This window comes from Rattus rattus, chromosome 9 (genome assembly GCF_011064425.1).
Source record: "Rattus rattus isolate New Zealand chromosome 9, Rrattus_CSIRO_v1, whole genome shotgun sequence".
Lineage (NCBI taxonomy): Eukaryota > Metazoa > Chordata > Mammalia > Rodentia > Muridae > Rattus > Rattus rattus.
Window position 1 is genome coordinate 95,869,716 of NC_046162.1, and position 22,643 is coordinate 95,892,358.

General features: G+C 40.5%; 1 protein-coding gene and 1 pseudogene across 1 annotated transcript in view; both read left to right on the forward strand.

Moving 5' to 3' along the window:
• The first annotated feature begins 7,934 nt into the window (after nt 1-7,934).
• LOC116910107 lies at nt 7,935-8,509 on the forward strand (annotated as a pseudogene).
• A 12,124-nt stretch (nt 8,510-20,633) lies between these two features.
• Nucleotides 20,634-22,643, forward strand: part of Ssh2 (slingshot protein phosphatase 2) — a 241,452-nt gene continuing 239,442 nt past the window's right edge. The window contains exon 1 of the mRNA XM_032911738.1: nt 20,634-20,968. Within this exon, the coding sequence (XP_032767629.1) occupies nt 20,906-20,968 (63 nt within the window). The 5' untranslated portion in view covers nt 20,634-20,905. The remainder of the gene's footprint in view (nt 20,969-22,643) is intronic.

Consider the following 22,643-nt stretch of genomic DNA (forward strand, 5'->3'; position numbering starts at 1 on the left):
ACTTACATCACTCTCTATAATTTACAAAAGTCATTTATGTATACTAACTTGTTTAAGGTAAAAAAAAACCACCATTTCTGGGTGTAGTAGAATATGTCTTTAGTTCGAGCATTCCATGTTTGAGACAGAGGCAGGCGGATCTCTGTGTTCCAAGCTAGCTTGGTTTACATAGTAAGTTTCAGGCCAGCCAGGGATACATAGTAAGATCTTGTCTCAAAAACAAACGAATAAAAATGGAACCACATTGCTTAATTCAGTATTATGATACTATCGGTGTCCTGCCCTGTAAAAGAAAATACCAGGGAAGGAAGAGAAGAACTAAGGAATAGGGAAGGGAGGAGAGATGATCAAGAGAAATATAGAAAAGGAAATGACTGCAAAAAAAAAAAAAATGCAAAACTAGAAGAACAAAGCGTAAAGCTACCGAATGACAGCAGGAAGGCCAAGTTGTTGGGTGGGTTTATTAGCGCTGTGTTCTGCACATATATTATTAAGGCATGGATACTTTCAACTCTAGGAAGGCACGTGGGAGAATCCCTTGTTCGTAATGTGAAATAGCGAGGATTTAAACGTGACATATTGAGTTTCCTGCACTTAATGCATGGCCCATTGCTAGCCGTACTTCATACAGAATCTAGGTAAGGACATAAGTGGGAATTAAATAATCTCTATCATCATAAGCCTCAACAGATTCTTTTAGTAACTTAACATCCTTGGGGCTGGTTACTGGTTTGCTGAAACTGGCCGGGCAGTTGTTGGGCAAGCTAAATGCTGTTCTTCAACACAGGCCCTTCTGAAACCTAGTTGTTAGCCTTTACGAGCATTTCTCAACATTATGGAACTGCTTCAAAAGGACCAGTAATCCCAGCAAAGAGCTCTGGAATTGAAAGTCAGTAGATGCAAGAACTTGGAGTTTCCTGCCGAGCTTAGTTAATCTTTGAGCTTGTGGAATAAGAACAGAGCTGTGCAAATGATAGGTTTTGTTTGTTTATGGATTTCTAAAATGAAAATTAATCTCATAGCTTGAAAAGAATAGCTGGTATAAAGAACTGATTTGGTACATTCAACCACAGTATTTTGTATTTTCTATGCAGAGACAAGAGTCTGAGTGCATTTTGGTAGCTGGTTGGCAAGATAGTATAATGTTGACAAGTATATAACAAGGATTGTGATACTTCATCTGATATGTTGAAGCTGTAATAACAGTTCCTCTTCACGCTATATATATATATATATATATATATATATATCATATATTGTGCTATATATACACATTTATGTTAAGAAAGATTCTAAACTTAAGGTTTAATATAACTGATTATCGAGTAAATAAGAGCACCATGTCTTGTTTGATATCATACAGAGCAGCCATGATGTTTTCCACACATATATGCTGTGAGGAACAGAGCAATAAATGGAGCACACTTCCCTCCACTACACATAGGAAAGAAGTAGAAAGTTACAGAACAGGAAAGTACACAAAGGCTCAATTTAAATTTTGGGGGAGGAGGTGGGGAAGCAATAAATTTCTTGGCAGAATACATGTATGAAGTCATGCAGGTACAAATTGTCCACAAACTAATTAAACACTTCATTGAATTTATAATCAAGTTCCTTGATCGCAATCCTGTCTGGTATGTTTTAAATGAAAAGTTAATGTTTAAAGCTGGCTCGAGTAATTAAGGAAAATACAAAGTGTACTTCTGCGTTATTGCTGGTGGCAGAAATGAGGAGGAAGTTAAAATGAGACAGTGAAGGAGTGTGGTGACGTGAAGGACAGGTAAAGGCTTGCTAGAGGTTCTCAAAGTTAGCCAAATAAGGGGACCACTGAGACAGCTTGGTGGGCAAAGGCACCTGCAGGCAAGCCTGACTGCCCAGGTTCTATCCCTGGAGTCCACATGGTAGGAGGACAGAATGAACGCTTACAAGTTGTCTTCTGACTTCCCCATGTGTACCATTAACACACATTAAATAAATGAGTAATAAATAAAGCTGGAAATTGTAAAAAAAAATAATAATAACACTGAGAAAAGCAGGAGGGGACGAGCCAGAGGTGATGGATGACTCCAGGGAAACAGTGTCTTCCAGACACAACAGGACTGACTGATGCCCGTGTGAACTCACAAAGGTGGTGGCAGTGTGCACAGGGCCTGCATGGGTTCAAGCCAAACGAGGTTGCAATATTGAGAGTGGGAAGTGGACACAGGGCCCCACGCATAAAGAAGAAGCTAACTGCAAGTGCTACCCACTGACGAAAGGGAAGTCAGTTTCCTCCAGTGGACAGTCACTGGGCACATCACCCACACTGCGGGGCAGCCCCTGTGCCCAGGAACAGTGGGCAAGACAACAACATGAACTCGATGGTGGCTTGGTGGACTTTTTGCTTGGCATTTTTTTGTCTTGTTGGCCTTTTGCTTATTTTGGTCTTCATTTGTGGTGTGTGTGTGTGTGTGTGTGTGTGTGTGTGTGTGTGTGTGTGTGTGTGTGTTGCGCTTCTGTTTTGTTTCTTCTTTTTGTTTTTGCTTTTGTTTGAGAGAGAAAGAGAAAGAGAGGAAAAAAGAAAGAGAGAAAGAGAGAAAGAGAGAAAAAGAGAAACAGAAAGAGAGCAAGTTGTGTGGGTAGGCAGGATCTGTGGAAGGAATGTATGATAAAAATGTATTGTATAAAATTACATTAATTAAAATTTTTAATCAAAAAGAAGAAAAGAATATTGAGAATTGAAGGATTGAGAACAGATGGAGCCATGGGAATGGAGAAGAAGAGGGATTAATAGGTGAATTAATCAAAACCAAGGATGTATAAAAAAAGCTGTATGAAAATCTGCCTGTTAGCAAGCTAATTTCAAAATATAACTTTTAAAAAAAAGAGCTTTGTTTGAATGAAATTGCCCTGCATGGGTAGATAAGTTACTCCCAGGATACATGTGTTATTAAGTAAAAATCTCAAGATAAAAACATTTTTGTAAAAAGGAGTGAGGTACTGGAAAAGTGTTCAGTGGTGACTAAGCTGCTCCTGCGGAGGGCCAGATTCAGCTCCTGTCAGCCATATTGGGAGGCTCACAACCACCTGTACCCCCAGGTGCAGGGGATCCAACACCTTCTTGGTACCTGCTTGCATGTACACATACACACAAAGACAGAGGTAAATAATGAAAATGCACATAAATAAAAGTAAATATAGACAAATTGAAGATTGGAAAGTTTTAATTTTTAAAAGGTATACATATGATGTATATTAATAAGAACATATAAATAATTTCTCCTAATTCATCTAAAGGAATAATAATTCAGAAAAGCTTTTGGAAGTTATGACTGTCACCTACACAGTTTTAAAATTTAAAATTGCTTTTATAATTATTATTTTAATTCAACCTAAACCAGCTAAACACACTTAAACATCCAAGTGTTTGGGTGGAATTGGAATTGATGGAATTTATGAAATTTCTCAATTTTAAATATTGTAAAATATTTCTGTTGGTACAGAATTTCACTAAGTATGTGGATGTAGAAATGGCTATAGTGAAAGTCCTTTGTTGCCTTTTTGATCCTATAAACTTCCAATCTGCATAATCACGTGAAATTTTGGTAAAGGACAGGAATATGGGTGGCTTTGGGTTATGAAGAATAAATGTGTCATCAAGCATGAACAAGATAAAAAGCAATAAGCAAAACAGATCACAGAGTTTTTCATTTTTTTATGCTAAGTATGTTGCCTGCTAGAAACCTTTTTGGCTCTTAGCTAAAATTTCTCTTAATTAATTAGCACAGAATAAATAGTCATGGAGTTGCCTCAAAAGGATTTGTAGCCAGCGAGGACCATCTTTACCTATTGCTTAAATTATACCTACAAGGTCCTCTCAGGATCTTTTTTTTATGTAGCAGAGGACTGCCTCATCTGGCATTAGTGGGGGGAGAGGGACTTGGTCCTGTACAGGCTTGATGCCCCAAAGAAAGGGGGGATGCTAAAAGGGTGAGGCAGGGAGTGTGTGGGTGGGTGGGGGAGCACCCTTCTAGAGGCAAAAGGGAGAGGGGGTGGTGAGGGTTCATTGAGGGGAGACCGGGCAGGGGAATAACATTCAAAATGTAAACAAATAAAATGATTAGTAAATAAAAATAAAATAAAAATTCCTGTTACTTTAAGATTCAGTTGTGTCAGGAGAAAGGCTACTTCTGTACCTGGGACTTTCTCCTCAGCCTTTACATTTTCCGTCCCTTGGTCACTAGTGTCTGATGCACGGGATGGATTTGTTGATGTCTATGAAAGGAGAAAAGAAACAGTTTCAAAATGAATTGCTTTTCCTTAAAGCTGTATTGTCTTTCTTTCAGTTAAAGGAGAGTTACTTTGTAGAGTTACTAAACATTCCTTTGTACTTTTTCTAGAGGTAAACCACATGTCAGTTTCCTGTGTTCACATTATCAAATATATTAACTAAACATTATCTTCTTATTGCCAATGAAATGATACACTTGAGATACTATTCCAGTTGTTCATTGATTTCCAAATTATACAATACTTTCTATGAACGTAATTAAGGCCATCTCATAGTTATATTTGATCTTTGAAAATGCCATCTTCCAAAAAGAACTGGAATCTTTTTCACCTGAGTTAAAGCAAATTCAAGATTAACTTTCTGAATAATGGTGATATTGTGGGATTTGATACTTTTATTCCTGTATATAATAATAGTATCTTTAAAAAATTTGTGTTAGTCAACTTAGTGTGAAACCCTGTAACTAATCTCAGTTGCCTCCTTTTTCCAAAGTATCCTTTGTCTTGCAGCCTTGCATTTTAAACACAAAGGTAGGTGATTAACATGGAGATTATATTTTTAGCATAATAATGAAGTTACCCTAAAGGCTCCTTGCATCTGTAAGGGGAGCAGCTGCTCTGACGCTGTTTGTTGTAATTTATAACAAACAGCTCCTCAGAGATAATTTACCTGCCTGCGAGAGTTTCCTGTAACTGAAAAAACATTAGCTTAATAATCAACCTGAGTTAGCCCTTTGCCCTTGCTGTCTCATTTTGACCATCCACCCTTTTCCTTCTTCAAAAGGAAGTTAATGCAGTCAGCTTACTCCGCCATACTGTCATCTGATTACTCAAGGGTGGCTCTACCTCTTTTTCATCGTCCTCTTCCTCCTTTTCATCACCTTCCTCCTTTCCATCCTCCTCTTTCTTGTCCTTCTTTTTGTCCTTCTTTTTGTCCTCCTTTTTGTCCTCCTTTTTGTCCTCCTCTTTCTTGTCCTTCTTTTTGTCCTCCTTTTTGTCCTCCTTTTTGTCCTCCTCTTTCTTGTCCTTCTCGTCCTTCTCCTCCTTTTTGTCCTTCTCCTCCTTTTTGTCCTTCTCCTCCTTTTTGTCCTTCTCCTCCTTTTTGTCCTTCTCCTCCTTTTTGTCCTTTAAGTCCTTTTTATTCTTTGAGTCCTTTTCGTCCTTTTCTTCCTTTTTGTCCTTTGAGGAGTCCTGCTGCTGTTCTTTGTCTTTTTTTCCATTGTCCTGAAATTGGAACAGCATCCATAAATGTTATTGAGAAGGGCCTAAGGAACCAGCTAATTCTGTATGTTCTGTATATTACATGTTCTATATTTTTAAGATATTATATTATTATTTATAAACCTATTTATATATACATATATTCTACAACATATAATATATAATTGTATTTTAATATAATTCACATGAGTAAATTTAATCCTCAGTAAAATGATAGAAAATAGCTGTATTTAAAACTTCAAACAGTTATCAACACTGGTTAGCTGGGTAGGGTGACATATGCCTACCATCCATCCTAGCACTTGGGAGACGTCAGACGGTATGATTAAGCTAATTTCTAAGCCAGCCTGGGCTACATAGCAAAACATTGTCTCAAATGAAACAAAACAATGATAATACGCAAACAGCATTAAAATTAAGAAGCACAGCCAAGTAGAAGCAGGTCACTGTGGTCCTATTGTTATTTTCTACCCTACATTTTCAAACCCCACATTTCTATCGAAGCTTGCTGGATAATATTTAAAGGAAAAAGAACCATCAAGTGTTGCAGTAAGATACTGTATTGCAGTCTCCTGAAGAACTGAATTTCAAGCCCTCTCATGAATGGTTAAGAATAAGCATAGGACAGGAACCTGAGCAGGCTTGGACTGGTTCACTTGGATCTGAGACGTTGATGCACTCATTTGGCCACTAAGAGAAGCCACCGGATGATACTGAGAAGTAAACCATACAGTATTAGTAACCAAAAGAGCGAAAGAAAATGCTAACAAGCAGCAGAAATACTGTGAATGATGAACATCTCCATCATCTCCCACCCTCCCCACCACACGCCGGCATTCTACTGAATGCTCCTACATTCTCAACTGCTGAACTGTCCACGCCGCACAGCTGTTATTACTGTTACTGACCGAAGCCAGGGAGACAAGGGCGCCATCGAGGTCTGTCACCACCACTGTCATCTGAAATAATAATGATGATGATGCAACTGACTTTTAAAACATTGTCACCTTCATTAACTTTATTTTTTGAGACAAGGTCTTACTATGTAGCACAGGGAGACTTCTAATGTTTGATCCTCTTGCCTCAGCCTCCCAAGTACTGGGATTAGAGCCATGGTGTGCCATTCCCGACTTCTCCATTAATTTTTTTTTTAATAGAAGTTTAGATAAGGCATAGAAAACCTTCGATGTCTCCCTAATTAATATGAGAAGGATAAAAAAGAATATAATAAACTCCCTATAAAGCTTTTTAAGCTGTTGGCGAGGGAAGAGTTCTGTGAGGAATATGATTTAGCTGGCTTATTTATTCATACTGAGGAATTAAAATGATTTCCACTTCACTGAAAATGACTGCATTCCCAGTGACAATTTATAAAATCATGGCCATGCCAAATATGTCATAGTTTGATTACATATGGGTGAGGTACCGTGAAAAAAGTGATTTCTTGCTGGGTGTTGTGGTGGACTAGGATGACCCCTAGGTGACCCCTGTACTCCTTTACTCAAGAGGCTGAAACAGGAGGATCATCAATGCCAGGCCGGCAGGGGCTACACTGTGAGATCTTGTCTCGAAAAGAAGAAATTATATTCATGTGGTCTCTGCCTCCAGAGACAATCTAGGCACTCTCTGATTTTATGTAATACGTATATAATACTCTAGAGTATTCATTTTCCTTGTATCAACACAACATGAATTCCAATGGAATAAACTAAAAGTACTGCCACAGGAGAGAATAGATTACAACATTTAAAAAGCTGCCGCAAAGCCTTTAAAAATTGCTCATAAGTAACAAAAAAAACAGAATTCTCTACCTGTTGCTTGCTTGTAGTTGTCTATCTCCTGTAACTGATAAGAAGTTTCTTTTGTTTCTTGTTAAAATCTATTTTGTTTAGATGTACTCAGAAAAATCAACTCAACAAGCTGCCCTGAGAACCTTGTGCTCTGCGAGTGTTTCCTGGGATCTAAAATGAAGAGTGAGTTTCTAGTTTAGTGAGGGAAGAAGAGTGGGTGCGATTCAATCTGCAAAGCGTAAAGGCAGAGGTGCGCGCAGCACATTAGAGCAAAGACACAGAATTCAAAGACTGATTTTAAAGGACTGGTTTAGAACAAAGTGTACAAAGGAGAGGGGAGGGTATTTGTAGCAGAAGAAACGTAAGTTCAAGAGAAGAGGAGGTTTAAAAGTACCTGGAGTTGTGGGCTGAAGAGATGGCTCAGCAGTTAAGAGCATTTGTTGTTCTTGCAGAAGACCGAGATTTAGTCCCTCGTATCTATATGGTGGCTCCCAACTACCTGTAATTCAGTTCCAGGGGAGCTGACTCTTTCTTCTAACCTATCTGGGCACAAGACATGAAAATGGTGCACATACATACTTATGGGCAAACCACTTATAAGCAAAAATAAGCCATTAAGAATATATTTACAGCTGTGCCCCATCTACTGCGAGAATGAAGACCATTCTCAGCAATGAGACCGTCGACATTCCAGAAAATGTCGACATCACTCTGAGGGGCGCACTGTCATTGTGAAGGGCCCCAGGGGAACTCTGTGGAGGGACTTCAATCACATCAATGTAGAGCTGAGTCTTCTACGAAAGGAAAAGAAAAGGCTCCGTGTTGACAAGTGGTGGGGTAACAGGAAGGAACTGGCCACTGTCAGAACCATCTGCAGTCACGTTCAGAACATGATCAAGGGTGTTACGCTGGTCTTCCATTACAAGATGAGGTCTGTGTATGCTCCCTTCCCTATCAATGTCATTATTCAGGAGAATGGGTCTTTGGTTGAAACCCGAAACTTGGGTGAAAAATACATCTGCAGGGTTTGGATGAGGACAGGTGTTGCTTGTTCTGTCTCTCAAGCCCAGAAGAAGGAACTAATCCTTGAAGGAAATGATATTGAACTTGCTTCAAATTCAGCGGCTCTGACTCAGCAAGTCACAACAGTTAAGAACAAAGATATCAGGAAGTTTCTGGATGGCATCTATGTGTCTGAGGAGGGAACCATGCAGCAGGCTGATGAGTGAGACCTCAGTTTCCTAGCTCCAGAAACAAGATCCTGATCACAAGGACAATGTGGGCCTCTTTGAGGACAATAAAACATTTATATATTGAAAGAAAAAGAATATATTTACAGCCAAACTGTAAAGGGTCATAATAAATGGAGGCATTTGGACGTCATTATGTACTTTTCAAACAGAGACACACGCTAACAAATTAATGTTTAAAAAAAAGTTAATTCCTTTATATTGAACTATTAAATGTAATTATTTCTGTGAGTTGTACAAGCAAACTCATCATATCAAAGGTGGGACTGGTAGGAACAGGAACTCTGGTTTGCAGCCAGGTTAAGCATACTAGTTATAACTGGAGTGAAGAGAAGATAGTCTTGAAGCACCAAATCTTCCACTTGTGAGCTATGAGAGGGATAGTGTCAGGACTGAACTGAATTCTCTAGCTGGTGTCTGCTGGAGAATTGTTTGAGAAGAAAAAAAAAACCCACTCAACTCATCTGGTCACAGAAGTGCTCGTATTGGCTTTGAGAGTGAAGAAAAAACTCTTTGGTTAGAAATGTGTGGTGGACCAAAGGTAACTGTAATAACAAAACTGAGGCTTACTGTCTAGACTAATTAAACCTACCCACTGATTGCCTGATAGAATGGTCCTACTTCTCAGGATAAGGCTGTTTATCTCCTACTGTTGGTTTATATATGGTGTATAACATTCTAACAAAAGAGAGCCATTAAACAGCGAGAGAAAAAATATTGTCAAATATAAAGTATTCATTAGAACCAGATATAGAGCTAAAATATCAGAATATTTAAGACTTTAAATTACCGTGGTTTATAGTTATGGTTAATAAATAAGCCAATTACATATTTTAAATAGATCATTACAATTGTGTAATACAATTACCAATCCTAATGTTAATATAATTGATAAAATAATTACAAGCGAAAAGCCAAGTTTGCTTTCCCGTTGCTGTGATAAAACACTCTGACTAAAAGCAACTTAGCCATCATCATGGGAATGAAGACAGGAACTCAAATAGAAACCATGGAAGCAGAATGCTCAATGGATCAATCTCCGATTTGCTCACTGGCTTATCCTCAGCTAGCCTGCTCATATGTTCAGGCCCACATGCCTAGGGATGGTGCTGCCCACAATGGGTTGGGACCTCTCACACTCATCATTAATCAAGACAGTCTCTCATAGACATCGACACAGGTCAAATCTGACTTAGACAACCCTTCAGTACATATTTTTTCTGATGATTCTAGACTGTGTCAAGTTGATAGCTGAAGCTAATTAGGACAAACATAATGGAAGAGAGAGAGAGGATTCATAGTCAAGTGTTTAGGGCAAAGACATGAAAACCTAAAGAAAAGCCAAACTGAGATTGTAAATTGTTATGCTGTGGTTTAGTTGATATCGCTGGGAGGTCTCCTCTTTTCTGAAAAAAAAAAAAAAAAAAATGGAGGCGGCGTGGACCTGGGTGTTGGTAAGGAGTAGGGTGGAGTGGAGTGAGGGGAAACTGATTTTGGGATATAGTGTATGAGAGAAGAAAAAATACTAAAAAAAATCATGATATCAGATATGAGAAATTCTTTTGATAGGTTCATTACTAACATGGATTCAGCGGAAGAATCAATCGGTGTCCATGCAGGCTAATTGAACTTATCCATGTCTAACTTCCAAGTGGGGGAGTGAGAAGAAAACAGAGCACTCAACAGCTGTGGGCTAATACCAAGTGGTTTGATTTATACGGAATTAGAATTCCAGAAAATAGGAGTGAGGTGGGAGATATCTGAAGGATATATTTCCTGATAATTTTCCAATTTTTATGAATTATGACATATCATAGATTCAAGAAGCTTTAGAAAAATCTAAGATGGATAAGTACAAAGAAAATCATATCTAGGCACAAATAAAGAAACTAGCTCTTGCCAGGCATGGTGGAGCACATCTTTAATCCCAGCCAGCACTCAGGAGGTAGAGCTAGGCAGCCTGTGAGCTAGAGGCCAGCCTGATCTACACAGTGAGTTACAGAGCTGCCAGGGCTACACAGAGAGATCCTGCTTCAAAAGAGATAGAGAGACATAGATAGATAGATAGATAGATAGATAGATAGATAGATAGATAGATAGACAGACAGACAGACAGACAGACAGACAGATAGATAGACAGACATGCCAAAATACAAACACCAAAAAAAAATCTTGAAGATGGGCAAAGAAATAAGAAACATTATATTATTATTATTAAGGCTGACTAATTCCATAAGAAACCACACAAGCCGAAAACCAAAACAAGACAAGACAAAACAAAACAATCATGGCATCTGCTGTTAAGGTAGGTGAGAGAACTGGCCCTACTTCTTCTCAGGGCAGCAGTACTAAAGAGCTGGCCCCAGTGTAAGCACCAGAGAGCTGGTAGGTTAAAAACTCAGCTACAACCCAGGCCCAGATCCAGGGCTTTGAGTTGGCCCAGCCCAACACCTACCCCATCTATGAACTGCTGGAGTGCATGAAGCTTTGGTTCTGGAGGACCAAAGCTTCAATATCTCTAGGACACAGGACATCAGCAGGATATCCAAGAGGAAGTTGAGACAGGGGGATCCTTTTATCATAGGTATTTGAGGCTAGACAGGGTAACATGGTAAGATTCTGTCAGAAAGAAAGAGATAGAAATTGAGATCAGGTTAGAGATATAGAGAGAAAGAGGTTTAAAATAATCTTTTTATAAAAATATGCTTCAGGGATGGCAAGATTGCCCAGTGGTTAAAGCCATTTGTTGCCAAACCGAAGGACCTGAGTTCAGTACCTGAACCCACATGGCAGAAGGAGAGCGCTAACTCCTGCCAGCTGTCCTCTGACCTACAAATGCATACTGTGGCAGGCAAGTACCTGCCCATCCACTCCCACCTTTCCCACACAAATAAATCAATGCCAAAATTAAATATATAATATATTTTAAATATAAAGACATTAAAATAGGTTAAATGGGTAATTACACCACGATGCAAACTTTGAAACAAAGCAAGGGAGGAATGATTATATTAAGACAACACCAATTTTGGAAATCAGAATATTCTCAGACAGCTTCCATTCGAGCTGCAAAATATTTTATTTCTAGTAGACACAGAACCAACACTGGTAAATAACATTAGAATCAACACTGGTAAAATAACAATTATATTAGTAAAACTTTACAAAATTTTAATTATATGAGCTACAGAATTAAAATGTTAATTGAATTGACAGCTAAGATATATGACACTGACTATAAAGAACCCTGAATTTGGAATGTTGACATTAGAACAATTTAAGAAAGAATCCAAAGCCCCTGGTTCAGCCTGAAATCCTTCTGCTAGTTGAAAACATTTTGTCCTAAGTTTGATACTAGACATTGCTTAAACTAAAAACATTGTAACGATCTCAGTCTGCCTTACAAGAAGCCAATTTTCCTTAAGACCTACCTCAACCGGGTCTTCCATGCTAGGAAGTCTGTAACTAAAGTGGATTTTAAGCTGTTCCATTAGGGCAAATGCAGAGTGAGCCCAGGAGATGATAGTCTTAACAAAAACATAACTTTTCTATTTGCTTATATATTTGCAGAAACTCAGGGAGTTAAAGTGAGGAAGACACTATAATACTGGATTTGACAGACTTATGCTAGAGTAGACAATAGATTTAATGTGTTGCTAGAAGTAGCTAGAAGTGTCATTAACCATTTTCGTGGGTACTTCACTGAAATTTGGAGTCCACAGTAGCCTATGTCTAAGTTGAGATACTGGAATCTCCCTTGTATAATGTAGAAAAAGTTCAAAGCCTTAGGAGTATAAATATTTTAAAATAGACTTATTAAATACGACCTATACATCTCTCTCCCTCAACTCTGTACACCAGCAAGAGGATTCAGGGACCACACCTTTACTAAGGTGTTGTGTGACCTTTCCTGGCAAGACACAAACAAAACATCTGTTCACTCTAGATAGGATACTGATGACAAAACAAAGACGTTCTGTCAAGTTGTGCTGGCTAGTTTTATGTCAGCTTGACACAAGCTAGAGTCACTTTGAAGTGGAACCTCAATTGAGAAAATTCCCCCACCAGATTGGTCTGTGGTACATAGTCTTGATTAATGATTGATGTGGGAAGACCCGGCTCACTGTGGGTGTTGCCACTTATGGGTTGGTGGTTCTAGGTGCTAAAAAAAAAAAAAAAAAATCAGACTGAGCAAGCCACAAAACCAATAGACAGTGTTTTTCTATGGCTTCTGCTTCAGTTCCTGCCCTGAAAGGGCCGAGATGATGATGTTTAAGTCAAGTAAATAAACCCTTTCCTTCCCAAGTTGCTACTAGTCCTGGTGTTTATCACAAGAGGAAATAAATCAGAACAAACAACATGGGTGGGCGATGCTAGCATGGATGTGGGATGCTACATCTTTTAGTCCTCCAGAATCCAGAGCCATTTTCCAAGATTCTTCTGACCTCTTCGGATTCCGAGATGCTGTCGCTGATCAGGGGTCAGGGATGCTTTGTTATCTCTTTGTCCCCAACAGTCTTGACAGGACCAATTTATGCTATTCAGGTCTGGCTCAGGCCCAACAAGGAGCTTGTCTGTGCTGTAGCCTTCCATGCCTGATACTTGAGCTGGCTCCCTGGTTCTGATAGGCTTCATCCTGACACCATGGCCCTTGATTTCCTATTAGCCACAACTGGATGCCAAAAAGATCCAAGGCTGGGAAAACCATCTCCATCCCACTGTCCTTTACACCACACATTCCGTGGCAATGACCGCAAGAATAAGCTTAATTATTTTTCCATAAATTATTGCTCAGGCTTTAAAGTCTTCCAAGAGCTCACCAGCAAGCATTTTTTCTTACTACTAATTTTTTCCCTAGAAACTTCAGCTTGACACAAATTTGCCTTCAAGGGGCCTGAACATATCCTTTTGTCTGCTTTTTACCCTCCTCTAAATCCCATTTTGATTGCTTTTGTATTTTACAAACTCAATTTATAGTTGGTCAAAGTCATTCAAATCTCTCACTTCCTCTACCTCATAAAGTTCATGTATCACTCTGGCACTCAATAAAGTTACTAAAGGTCCACCTATCCCAAGGTCCTTGCTACCATGTCTGGTGAAGAGGTATCACATATCTCTCATGCTGAGTTCCCTCAGCAGTAACTATCCTTCCTTTTGTTATCCAGTCCCTGATATTTATGGGGACTTCACCTGGTAACAGGAAGTATCTATAAATGCTAGTATCTATCAGGGACTGTTTACCTCATATTGCCTTAGGTTAGACAGCCTTTGTCTTTTTTTTTTTTTTTTTTTTAAGAGTTGCAGGTTTTGCAGACCTGCTTGAGCTCTCCTTTTTTTTTTTTTTTTTTTTTTGGGAGCTGGGGACTGAACTCAGGGCCTTGCACTTGCTAGGCAAGCGCTCTACCACTGAGCTAAATCCCCAACCCGACAACCTTTGTTTTAAAGAATTTTGCTCAGTTCTCTGCTTAAAGAGACCTTTTCCTTTAAAATCTTCCCCCATCAAAGTAGATCAGATATTGAGCATTCCCTTTGTGTTATAGTTTCTTGTTCTGGGTCATTGTTAGGGTCTCTGTCTGCATGCTGACTCACGGACTTCCCTTCCTCTGTATTGAAGGTTGAACCTTAGAAACATCTTCTATCTCTTCTCATTTCCTTCCCCTTAACTGAAAGAGTGTGCCAATGGGTTCTAAGGTTTTGTATCCCAGGAAGGGTTGTTTAGCAAAGATCTAATTCCCCTCTCTCCTTTTCATCTAGCCAGCTGTGAGAATTAGCAAACGATCACCTCTATTTCACCCTCACTTTGTTCAACTTTTCTAGCAGAGCAGAGGCTAACACAACTAATAGCATTCGTGTCTTTGCCCCATTGTATTCCTCCTAAAGTAGGTAAGCTCTTTCCTGGAAGATAGCTGATCCCAAATAGCATGTCTTTTCAGCCTCAACAATGGCCACACAATTGATTCCACAGCCTGCTTATGATCCCATCCTACATGTGTTACTTTTGGGCAGTATATTCTCTAGTCCATCGGTTGTTTCTGGGGACATCTGCATTCTCATGAAATGGATGCCACTCATCAAAGAGACATGCCTTCCTCGGGTGAAGCAGAGGAAGACATCCTCCCTGGGATTCCCCCACAAAGAATCTCAGATGGCTTGGCCTGGCTGTGAATTCTATCATCTATTGTAGAGAGCATGACACCATTACTATACCAAGGAGCAAACCATCCCATAACACAGTGGGGAAGTGGCCATGCTGAAGATACTCTACCCCCACACAGACAAGCCTCAGTTGCTTGTGTCATCACCTATTGCAGAGGCCGTGCAGCCACTCCTCTCCAACTCATCTTTGTGCCTGCTATCTCTGTTCAAGTGCCACTTGTGTTGTGTGACTTTTTTGAGGGAGACATGAACAAATCTCTATTCATCCCAGATGGGGCACTAATAATAACCACAGAAACTATTTCACAGGTCAGGATCAGTGGGCCAATAAGCTTGCCAAGATTATGTTCAGAAGTATAGGTGAGGGGCTATATATGAGACACTCAAAGGAATGTATATAGTGAAAAGCCCACTGCCCCAATGAGTGTTACTTTTGCACAACCTAAAGGCAGTTCAGCTGACCAGAGACTTTCTCCTCCCCAGCACATATAACCTTGAGGAGGAGCTTTGTGAATTGTGTAACATTCAAGGCGTTCCTGATTCCTGAGACTGTTAAGTTCGATTACTTCCTGGGCCCTGTGTTTTCTTTTCTTCTGAACTCTATGACTGTCTCCTTTCTCCAGGAGAGAATATTTCAATTTGGAGGAAATAGGTCCACAACTAGTAGGTTTCCTGTATCAGCATCAGCAAGTAGGAGTGCCTGCATTGTCTGTGTGTGCCAGAGATATGACTTTTTATCCAGAATAACAAATATTACAACCTCTTATCCACTTTCATTTCTTTAGACTTTGTGTATGATGCTCTACCTGCATGTATGTACACCACATGAAAGTCTGGTGCCCATGGAGATCAGAAAAGAGTGTGAGATCCCCTAGAAATGGAGTTACAGATGGTTGCAAGCTGTCATGTGGGTGCTGGGAATCAAAGCCAGGTACTCAGTAAGTGCTCATAAGTGCTGTGCCATCTCTCCAGTCCTCATTCTCTCTGAACTGAAAATAAGGAAGAGTCAGACCCCTCTTAGGAACAGTCACTTGCTGCAATGCTGCCTCTACCATACACTGAGAATCTGAAAATTAAGTCTTTCCTAACGGAGACTGGTGGTCATATCCTAAAATGATTATCTGCTGGGGAAAGGGAATATTCCATTTTTTAGTGATTTCAGAAAATTTAAATTTTTACTGTGAGGGACCCTAAATATTGGTGCAGTCTACCATTTTAAATAGAGTCTGGAAGTGACCAAGTAAGAGATGGAGTGTTAATCTATTTGAATCACACTGGTTTGAGGGGGTCACAGAATCATTATGTGAGGATTTTTGTCAGTTTTCAGACAGCCTAGGGAGAGATGACCTGTCCTCGTAATTCCTAAGTTCCACTGGGTAGCAAGCATGATGAAGGACTTGCTGAGGAAAGCTAAGGAGTTGCTACCATCAGGACATCATTGTCAGAAGCCAGATGTGGTGCATATTGCTACCTGTCATGACTAGTGAGCTTTAGCACTACCAGAAGACAACATGTGCTAGGTACTCAAGGGGTAGGAGGCTGACAGACACTCCTAAATGGATTCAGATCCCAATTTCTTCTTTTCTATATGAATTGTATATTTATTTCCCCTTGCTTATGTGTGAGGTGTCTTTTCCATTATGTCTAAGCTAGCTGCGTAATTATTGTTCCAGTAACACAGCATACTCTGCAAATTAAGAGATTTGTAATTATTTTGCAATATACACTTGATAATAAAGCTTAAATGGGTTCTAATGCAGACACATTATCACAAGATATTTTCATATTATATTTTCTTGTTGGACAAAGGAGAGAATGAGTTACAAGAGACAAATATTGATACTTGTAAATGTTGAAATGAGAATTATTTTAAGTTTTTATTAATTACATGTATGAATTAAGTTATTACCAATAATGACGACCAATAATTTGAAGAGATCACATTACAGTTTTTCACAGATAATGAACACTGCATTTTAGTCATAAATGTATATTAAAACATGTTATGTTTACAGAAGGAATCTCTGATACTTCAAAAATTTTAAAAGATTTTATTTTGAAACTTATATAAATTAAATATTTAATATCCTTAATGTTAAATTCATTTTATTTTTTTTAATAATCATATACATCATTAAGCCAAGCATAGTGCATAAGCCTGTAGTTGCAGTATTTGGAAGGCTAAGGTAGGAGGATCAGGCATTGCAGGTGTCAGTCACAAAGTAAGTACAAGACCACCCTGGGCTACAGGAGACCCTGTTCTAAGGGTTTTGTTATTGCTATTTTTTTTTAAGTATATGATCGAAAGAAACAAATTTCCCCCCAAATACCATGTCTTTAACTCTTTTTAACTTACCCTATGTGTCACAAAAATATTATCTTTATGGCTGTCAGGAGGTGGAGGGAAAAAAGGCTGAGAAGCATTGCTTCCTAACCTGAGGCCCTGCGTGAAATGTAGTGGCCATGTGAAATATGGAGACGTAGCTTTCTGTATAAAGGTCAATAGCTTTCAAACCTTAAGAACCAGCTGACTTCAGGAATTTCAAGTCCTCCTATAATTTCACCCTGGAGAGATGGACTCCACTGGCATGATCAGGCCTCTGGTCCCATAAACGGGAAGAGTGAAGGAGGTGTAAGCAGAAGTGGGATGTTCATTCATATTTTTGGTTCTGTTGAGAATCCTACTTTTGGATTTTCTTTTCCAGATTAATTTACCACTGTCAAATTTAGTGATGCATTCCTATAATCCCAGCACTTGTGAGGGAGAGGAAAGAGAATCAGCAGTTCAAGGTTAATCTCTGCTATAGATCCAGTCTGAGGTCAGCCTGGGCACAGGAGACCCAGTCTCAGATACAACATTTGAGACAAATTAGTATAGTCTGGGGTTTTTGGAGCTTCATAGTAGACACCATGTCTCAGATCACTAGAAGATCCAGAAGGAACCTGGATCCCAGAGAACAGGTAACAAATGACACAGTGAAAATAGATTTTTTCCTCTATAATCTAAGCCAATTAAAAAAGGAGTTATCTTGGAATCGATAGCCAAAGCCTATCGATACAAAGAACATTTACCGTGACAATCTTCTTTGTTTTTAAGTAACTTTCTATTTTATCTAGACTTTTTCTATGTCTATAATACTTTCCTCAGAGTCTAGAAAAGGTGACTAAATCCATATTACCATTAAATTATACTTCAATTATTTTGTATATATTTTGTGTGTGTGTGTGTGTGTGTGTGTGTGTGTGTCTCCTTGACCATTGACTATAGGTTATGAGACCTTGAGACACTTATTTTATTTTGTCCTTAATATAGTCATGGGGAACCAGTGAGGATGGTTCAGTGGGTAAGGTACCTGCCATCAAGCCTGATGATCCTCATTGTGGAAGAGGATTATATCCCATGGATTGTCCTCTGACCTCTACAGGTGAACCATGGCATGTGCATGTTCCCTATTCCACAGATAGTATAAAAAACAAGTTAGAGTCTAAAAAAAAAAAAAAAAAAAAAAAAAAAAAAAGAAAGAAAAAAAAAAGAAAAGAAAAGAAAAAAAAAAGGCAGTGTTGACACACATCTGTAACCCTTGTACAAGCTATCCCAGAAGCTTACTAGTCAGCCAGGGTAGCTGAAGTGATTAGTACCAGGTACAGTAAGAGACCTTGTCTCTGAAAAAAAAAAAGTGATGCCTGACATTGGCCTCTTTCCTTTACACATCTATCCATAGGCACACGCTTCTTTACACTCACACCCATTCCCACCACACATGCATAGATGTACAAATTAAAGAAAAACCTAATATATAACAAACATTCAACATTCTCTTTCTCTCAATTGATAAGTTAATAAACATACAGCAATAGTTATCAAATATCAATTTCTAATATACCACAGAGATACATTTATATGGTAATAAACCAACTTCCTGATACAAATAGTGCAAATTGAGTACTTTATAACCCAACTTCATCATCACCTTAGACATACTGAACAAAAATGTTCTCTACTTAACTACAGTTGATGTATATCTTAACCACTAACCTACGGTTTAGAAAAAGCATGAATCATGTCTTTTATTTTTTTCTTTTGCTTGAAGATATGTCCTGCACATAGGATCAGCAAGGACTCGTTGAACTCAGAATACACTACAGAGAATAGGAAATTATCTTGACTGCATGTAGGACCTTTTAATTTACATACATTATCTCATTTGATTATGAAAGTCCTGAGTTAAGGTTTCATCATAGAGAATAAGGAACTACAGTTCTAAAAGTTCAAATCATTTGCATAAGGTTTTACACAGCTGGAACTAGAAGCTAGGTCTGACTCACAGCAGTGTTGTTTTCATTGTAAGGTTAATGGAATTAAATGTCTCCTTTTCCAGATGAATTTCTTTAGAGTATGTTACTACATAGAAGATAATCCAAGTTGTTAACCACATATCAGTAAGAGAATCAACATACTGAGAATTACTGATTTGAACAATACTTCTCTTTGGGTTTATAAACACATTTATTTGGGGTCATTTAGCTTTCATCTTGGCTCTCTACATAGTTTTTTGTTTGGTCTCTTAAGTATTGGTTCAAAGTTCTTACTTCTGAACCTTGCCTTCTCTTTCCTGTTTACTCTGGAGCTCTGGGGATAACATTGTTTCATCTATGAACCACAGATCTTTAATTCTTGTCTCATAGGCACTCTCGATCACCACCAGGGGGCAAAAGCCTACCAACTGGTTTTTCTGCACTCTACAGAAGACTGTACAGTACAGGGACCCTCAGTGATTCTTGATGGAACCTCCCTGCTAATTATTTCAACCACAGGGCCCCAGGGAGAGAACAAAGACTCAGCATAGAGGGCTCTTGTGTCCCTTAACCACACAGCAACCAGAAAGAGCTCATGACAGCCCTATCAGTTTAAAAGGAGCAATGAGATCCAAGATTGTTTGAGTGACAGACAGAAAGAGGTGGGCTTTAGAAACTGCAGAGTCTTAAGTGTGTGTTTTCTACAGCTTTGGCACGGATGGTGGTATTTACCAGTTCATCTACTCAACTCTGTGTAAATATCAACGGTTTGCACTGCGTGATTTTTTTTTTCTTTTTAGTCTTGATTTTCCATTACATTCTTGGTTGATGTTGACACTTTATCATTTACCACTTAGAAACGCATTCCTTTAAAAATGGTTTACATTTCACCTACATCTATGAAATAATGAAATTTATGGGGGAAAGAAAAAAGCTCAAAGATCAAATCCTTGTTTAGTGGAGATCTTCAAAGTAGGAAGCAAATGAGAGGTAAATAGGCTGGAGCTTTCCAACTCAGGATCCACCCTCTGTGGCCGCCCCCTTCCCTCAGCATCTCAGGTACAATGACTGACTTTAGGCAGGTAGTAGAGGAAGCACGAATGTACCACGAAGTTTCCAGTGTTTACCACTGGAAAAAAATCTTTCTTCTGAAAAGTCTGGTCGTTAACCCTGAGGCCCTTTATGATGAGGAGGGTGGGGAAGCTCATTAAGACAGAGCCCTCTTGAGGGCCAGGTCAAAGCAGGTGGGCTGGTCTCCCGGGTGTAGCCCAGAGAAAGCGTCTAGCACCTGGGGAGCCCTTTTCCACTAGAAAACGTATTTGCCTCAGGATTTTCACCTCAGTTTTCCTCTAAGGTGATTTAGGTTGCGCGCCCCACTCGTAAAATGGTTGTCTTTCTGGAGTGAGGACTAAAGGCTCTCTCCTCAGCTCCTTCCAGCTCAGGACCCTCAGCTGGCTGGCTTCCAGGGTCCCTTTTCCATCTAGCCTCACGCCGCTCAGCCGGAACAGACCGAGCATCAGCGGCAACAGGCCTCGAGGGCTGACCCCGGAGGGGGCGGCGGCCCGAGGCACGGCGCACGCATCCGGCCCCCTTCCGGCAACTCAAGGGTTACGCCGCCGCGGCGGCGCGCGCCGAGGGGAGAGGCGGTTGCTGACAGGTGGCGCCTGCGCACTGGGAGCGCTCATTGTGCCCCGCAGCTGCCGAACCGCCCGCCTGCCCGCCCGCCGCCCGTTCGGCGCGTCAGTCGGCGAGAGACTCTGGTGGTGGGTGCGGAGCCAGAGGCCGTTCCCGCGGCTTCATCTTCCTCCCCGTTTCCCTCGTCCCTACCCCTCACCCTTCGCCCCCCATCCCGGCTCCGTCACCCTCCCGCCCCCCACACTCAGGACGAGAATGCCCTGCCCGGAACAACCCAGCAGCACCTAGATGGCTTTGGTCACGGTCCAGAGGTCGCCTACCCCCAGCACCACCTCCAGCCCCTGCGCCTCGGTGAGTCCCTCCAGGCGGCAGCTCCCAAGCTTCTGTCACTGCGGCTCCGCTTTGCCTCAGCGGGTCCCGCCGAACGCCACTGCGCACGCGCCGCGCCTCTTCCCAGGCCTTGGCACTCAGGCTGCCGCGAACCCCCCACACCCTCATCCTACCGGCGAGCGAGCAGCAGCGACTGCCAGACGTTTTGTTATTTATTTATTTTTCCCTCCATCACCCGGAGCACCCAGTCCCTCACAGCGCTGGCTCGAAAATCTCCCGTAGCATGCTTCCCATGGCTTGAGCACTTCCTTTCAGCTATGAGTCATTCTTGCTTTTCACGCCCCCCCCCCTTTTTACCCTCTGTTGCTCTGTTGCAGGGAGGGGAAGGTGGGCTCCTAGGTTACCCCCGACCCACACCCAAATCGTTGACCCACACCATTTCAGGGACCGGTTCAGTGCACTGCGCATCCTTCTTCCGTCTCGCCCTGTGTGTGCCTTTCTCTAGTCTCTGGCATCTCTCTCTTGTGCTCCGGTACAGCTTAGGCTTGCTTCATTGGACTGCTCAGTGGTAGTTACTCCCTGGTTTCTCCCCTCCTTTAAAAGATGGCAGTGATCTCTGCTTCTTGGACTTTTACCTTTCTCAGTGAGGACCGACAGCTTCTGGTGCTGCTCGATGACCAGTGCCAATTCATTTCCATCTTACGGACATTTATGCCTTTACACTCCATGGCTCATGATCTTTCTTGCTCATGGGTTGTGCTTGGATGGTTCATGACTTCAAATGCTTGTGTCGCTAAAGCGTATTTCCAGAAGGAAAACACCCATCGACCAGCATCTTTTTTTTCCCCTGCTGGGTTTCTCTATGCCTTCACCCCCACCCTGACTCCTCTACAGCTCTATCCTCGGGCTTCATTTTTGTGGCTACCTGCTAACGTGTGTTAGCATTGCACCGGTGTGGCAAAATGGGTCTTAAAAAAACAGGCATCTAGATGAAAATGTGAGCAATTGGAGGACTATTTCCTGTAGAATTGTGGTTTTTAACATTAGGTGTAGTAGTGACAAGTTGGGAAGAGGCATTCAATGAACACATGGCCTTCCACTGTATGAAAGAAAGTTGGGTTATTAATATTTGTTAACTGAGATGTGAGGTTTGGTATCTTGAAAGTGTGTTGCCTTGTGATTTCAATATAGTTTCCTGAATTTCAAAATTTTGTTGCATATAGTGGTAGTTTCTTCCTTTGTGAGTTTTCTTGTGTGTTTTAGTATGACTACCCTAATTCAAGAAATTACTCTATTTTAGAGGTTACCTTGTGATGTTCCAGGATACAACACTGAAATCTGTGGATAGAAGTTTAAAGAGGCACATTTCCATTGGTTTAGGGAAGACATTTGTAGAAATAACTTACACTGTTTTGCAAAGTAGCACACATCGTATCAAGCAGAAATTGGGGGAAGTAGGGGGTGGGGTGGGGGTGAGGTGGGTGGTAGGGGGGTACTGGGGTGGAGGTGGGGAGCTTTTGCCAGAAAGGTAATATAAAGAATCCCTGCAGTGGGGGACGTGTGGAGTTTCTAAAGCTTTATGATTCTGTTATTTGAGAATAATTGTACTAATGAAACATTTTAGGGTCTGCTTAAGACAAATATTCGAGGGGTAGAAATATGTAGTATTTTCATGAGTAGATTGTTTTCACTTTAT